Source organism: Haplochromis burtoni, unplaced genomic scaffold (assembly GCF_018398535.1).
Source record: "Haplochromis burtoni strain Fernald_Lab_line unplaced genomic scaffold, NCSU_Asbu1 Contig_136, whole genome shotgun sequence".
Taxonomy (NCBI): domain Eukaryota; kingdom Metazoa; phylum Chordata; class Actinopteri; order Cichliformes; family Cichlidae; genus Haplochromis; species Haplochromis burtoni.
Window position 1 is genome coordinate 617,340 of NW_024582497.1, and position 4,747 is coordinate 622,086.

The following is a 4,747-nucleotide window of genomic DNA, read 5'->3' on the forward strand; positions in this document are numbered from 1 at the left end:
ACCTTGTGTTTGACTTTGATAATAGCGCCATTCACAGAACCATCACGCTTCAATATTTTAACACGGTTCATTAGGTTCATTCGAATTCACAAAGCACTCCTTCAACAAAACAGTATCGTCTCACCTCCATCAATCCCATTTTCCAGCCTACTCATTTTTGAGGTCTGCTTAAAAAGCCATTTAATGGCACACACCAAATCGTAATTGGCATTCTAATAGCAGTAAATGACGCCGACAAATACTCACCCATCATAGACGCTACAAGCACTTTACAATCTTTGTATCTTTTTTTTTTTTACTAAAGTGGACATTTTCGTTCCCTCTTCACATCATCAGCGAGCGCGGAGATACCTGCACATAAATTCACAGAGAACGACACGTTTAACCCTCCCGCCCTCACCTCTTCCATGAAATAACCCTTTTAAATGCAAATACCTGGAGGCAACTGGCTTCTTATCGCACATTTCATTGTCTCCTTCGGGGTAGTGGGATAGAAAGCCTTTCTTCTCTTCATCTGCATGTAATTGTGTGCACACGGACACACACATACATGCAGCACCCATACAGTTTATGCTGGAGCAAAGCTTTAGAATAAATCAGAGCAAAAGAAACTGCCCTGTTAGGCTAACAGACGCTATTAATTCTCGCTGACTGACAAAAGCACGAGAAGCAGAATTTAATTTAAAGTTATCCTGGTGGGACAGCTGGCAGGGTCTTTGTTTTGATCTACAGGAGTGAGTGGGTAGCTGTCTAATCATATCATGCACTCGTGTCATTTTTGAGCCAGTGGGTAGTTTATGACCACTTGAAGGCTTTTCGGTTCCTTATCGGGCGGGCAGAGCAGAGTATAGCAGGATTTTGTATTCCTGTGCACGCTTTCAGTTTAACAAGTCAAACAGGTGTTGGGTGAAGAAAGGCTTCAAGTGTCTACAAGATACAAACAGCACTGCAACCACCTGCTCTGCCTTACAAACCTATGAAGTAACACACTTTTCTGATCCTCTCACATCCTCTAAGGCTGACTCGAGGACAGCTGCGTTTCCAAGTGACATCATTATTAAGAAAACCTGACTCTGACTGGTGCCCGAGACCACTTTCAGTGTAATGTGAGCCTATAAACATGCCCTTGCTGTCCTCTGGCAGATTAGACACAGCCCTGCGGATGTGCTCTGACAGAGTAACACTGCCATCTAGTGCTCGATGGGAGAAACACATTTGGAAAAGTGATATCCAATCCCACGCAGGAGGAGGGGTCTTTGTTTAATGCAAAAACACAATTAAACACCATCTAGAAATCATTCCAATGTGGAGCAAAACAAACGCATCATGCTGTACCCTCTACAAACAAGACAGGATGTGCAAACTGAATTGTTTTGAGAGCATTAACCATTCAAGTAAAAGACACGCTACGTGTTTGGTGTTACATGAGGGGTTTTCCCGTTACTTGCTTTCATTAGAGCCTTTATGGCTCTTGCTCTCATTTCCAGCTCCAGCAGCTCCAGCTGCTGAATCGACGGCTTACAAACGGCCGGGTCGCCGCTAGAAACGGGTCCGCTGACATCCGGGGACTGCAGCGGTGTGCTCTGTTCTTCGGCCGCGTCTTTGATGGGGGTGGAGGAGCACGCCAAGATCTCGCTCACGCTCTTGTCTATGTCGCTTTGAATGTCTTTCTTCGGCTCTGGATTTGCCGGCTCCGGCTTTGCAGCCGGGTCAGTGCACAGCCTGCTGTCGTCATCGTCGTCTCCCTCCTTCACTGCCGCAGTCTGCTCCTCTTTAACGGGCTGCTCCTCTTTGGGTCCTTCTATGTCGCTGTCGTAAGTGTCTGCGTTTATGCTGAGGACGTCGCTCTCTTCACCAGAGCCGCCATCCTCTGCGAAGAAAATTACAGTCATTTAAAATGTGAAACGTCCCTTTACGGCCTCCTTCTGTCTTTGAAGTCTATAAACGCCTCGGGGATGTTCTTTGTAGTCATTACATATTAATTACCTTGCTTTGGGTCCTCGCTTTTTGCAGTTTCCTTGAGGCACGATGTAGAGTCTACAATACTGTCTTGCCTTGGCGGGGGAAAAATAAACATGTGAAATAAAAACACAGTCACAGCGTAGTTGTTCTCTGATTAACTGTTTCACTCACTGGCTTTCCAAAGACTCTTCAGAGTTTTCATTGTCATTCCCGGCGGTCACTTCCTCCCCTTGACACAACGACACATTTTATGTGAAATTAAATGTTTTGCAGAAGTTTAAAAGTGATTTTTTTTTCTAAAATAGAAACGTGCTTCAGTCTTACCTGCTAAGATCTGAATGAGATTTTTCTCCGTGATGGGTTCCAGCTGCTCCCAACACAGCGTTTTGATTTCCTCTACACTGCATTCCTGTAAACGACAACATCTTTAAAAAGTATCTCAGATGCTGGGATACTTTAATGGCCTCCCAAGCCTTTGGCCTTAGCTCCCGTCTGCATGAGAACTAATCAGCTCTTTTTATTTTCAGATAAAGAGGAAAAGTCATACCAGCGACTTGGCAACAAATATTTAAAAATAGCAGGTAAAGTCCAGCTGTTTGGAAATGAAAACCAGTGATGTGTGCCACCACTTCACAAAACACAAACACAAATTAAATGTTAAATTCAGGGTCTACTGTAGGGCAGACAGAAAGATATTTGAGAGTCAAACTTTATAGGGAGGAAGTCTAACATTTCAACTGTGGCCTATTTAAAAGTTTGGCAAGAATCTGGGCAAAAATATTCTTTGGGTATTAATTATAATTTATTAAAGAAACACACAAGTGCTTGATGCAGGTGGTCCAATCAGTCCAGAGTCACAATAAGATGTTGAGTTTTGCAGATAACCGACAACGAAAGCTTTTTTGATCAAATCACCTTGAGTTCATCAGGAAGCATCTTCCGTAGCTTCTTCTCCCCCAGCACATGGAAGCACTGCTCCAGCATCTCCCGCTTGTCACCGACGTAAGCTGTGATGGGCTGGAAGGCCAGGCTGAGGTCCAGTCCCCCTTCCTCAATGTCACTGCCAATTTTGTCAAGCTCAGGATCAGCAAGTTCGTCCTTGGATTCCTTTAAGTTGGGAAGACAAACTAAAGCACGCAGCTGCACTCGTATACACAGAATATGCTCTGCAAACTTAAATACAGTCTCCACGACTAGGAAACAAATAATTTGAACACAATGTTGTGACTCAGGCTGTTTTCATTAATTTTTTTTTGTTAAAGAGAAGATACACTCAGTTAATTAAATAGTGTAACAGCATGAAATCCAGCAGCACAGTTTGCATTTAAAGGGATCATTAAAATTCATCCAAAGCAAATTTTACTGCTGCGTAGTGGCTGAAATCCTTTAATTGGTTCTTGTTAGCTAAAAAAATAAGTTAACTACACTAAAAAAAAGATTTAAAAAAGACAAATTAAGACTTTCCTTTTATTATATTTAGACACTGCAGTGAATAAGCAGAGCAAACAATTCATTCAGTGCGACTTACTCAAAGTATTTATAAAGCAGTAACACGATGGTTTTCCCTCAGAGAGCACCAAACCAACAGTGAGGCTTTAACGCTAAAATAAAGTTGTTGTGACGATGCAAACATAACACATAACGCAATAATAACAATAATAATCGAGAGACACTCGAGGTACACAAAACGCCAAATGCGTCAACTTTTCAATCATTTAAAACCAGTACGTAAATTTTAAACACAATTTAATTTACCCTCACATTTACCCTAAACTTATTCACATATATTTGTGGCTATTATACTCCTGAACTTCTTTTCTATGGAGTTTAGCAAGGCGCTAGTCCCGAAAGCCTCACCTCTAAACCGGGCCCCGTACTCCTGCGTTTACCGCTGTCATGTCGCTCCTCGGACTGAAGGTGCTTCCTTTTCTTCTCACTGGTGCTTGATTTCTTTTTGAGCATTTTAAACCCACTCAAATTAGTCCTCCACTGAAAGCCGCTACAACCGCCGAAGCTAAAGGTCGCGGGAAACACACGTCATAAGCGAGCGACGGCTTCTTCTTTGCGTCTTATCTGTGGCATTTATCGCCACCTACCGGACAGGAGCGGTTCCAGCTCGTGGCTCTCAGTGATGTCACTCACTGAGACTGGTTTGTTTATGCCACAGGCTTAGCTGATGGTAAAAGAATGGAGAATTCATTTAAAAGGTGAAATACGGTGCTTTTAAAATGTACTGACACAATACTGTGAGAAGTCAAAGGAGCTTGTAAAGAAAAGAGTCTGGACTTCCTTTAAGTTACTTGAAGACATTTCACCTCTCATCCGAGAAGCTTCTTCAGTTCTAAGGTCAAATGGCGGAGAGTCCCAGATTTAAACCCAGTGGGGGTATCCCCCCCAAAGAGGGACAAAAGGACCCCCTGATGATCCTCTAATCACCCTGTGAGCGACCATCTTTGAACAGAGGTGGTGGTTTACGACACCAACTGTCTGCCATTTATAATCCAGTTTTAAGTTCTCTCCCCAGGCGCCTTAACGCCCACTCACATCCGGCCCAGGATGTTATCTGACCTCAGGAAATCACAAGATAAGGTGGGGCCAGGTTTCACAATGAACTCACCCAAAACCCTGGCTGATTGGGACCCACACCCGCTTTCACACCTTGGCTCAGGCGATTAGAGGATCATCAGGGGGTCCTTTTGTCCCTCTTTGGGAGGGTCAGCCACTGGGATTAAATCTGGGACTCTCTGCCATTTGACCTTAGAACTGAAGAAGCTTCTCGGATGAG

General features: G+C 43.6%; 1 protein-coding gene across 1 annotated transcript; it reads right to left on the reverse strand.

Annotated features, from left to right (window-relative positions):
• Positions 1-6: 6 nt before the first annotated feature.
• Positions 7-4,057, reverse strand: LOC102314593 (caspase activity and apoptosis inhibitor 1). Its single transcript, XM_005930873.2, has 6 exons — positions 3,820-4,057; positions 2,878-3,069; positions 2,287-2,371; positions 2,134-2,191; positions 1,987-2,054; positions 7-1,870 (listed from the first exon to the last, which is right to left on the reverse strand). Exons 1-6 carry the CDS (start codon positions 3,922-3,924, stop codon positions 1,407-1,409), a joined length of 972 nt encoding a protein of 323 aa, XP_005930935.1. The 5' UTR covers positions 3,925-4,057; the 3' UTR covers positions 7-1,406.
• Positions 4,058-4,747: the final 690 nt, after the last annotated feature.

Excerpts from the sequence above, each read along its gene's own strand:
- LOC102314593 (XM_005930873.2), bottom strand. The coding sequence starts at position 3,924 with ATGCTCAAAAAGAAATCAAGCACCAGTGAGAAGAAAAGGAAGCACCTT. Across the intron at positions 3,070-3,819 it reads GTACGGGGCCCGGTTTAGAG|GAATCCAAGGACGAACTTGC; the intron begins GTGAGGCTTTCG and ends CCCAACTTAAAG. Across the intron at positions 2,192-2,286 it reads TCTCATTCAGATCTTAGCAG|GGGAGGAAGTGACCGCCGGG; the intron begins GTAAGACTGAAG and ends CGTTGTGTCAAG.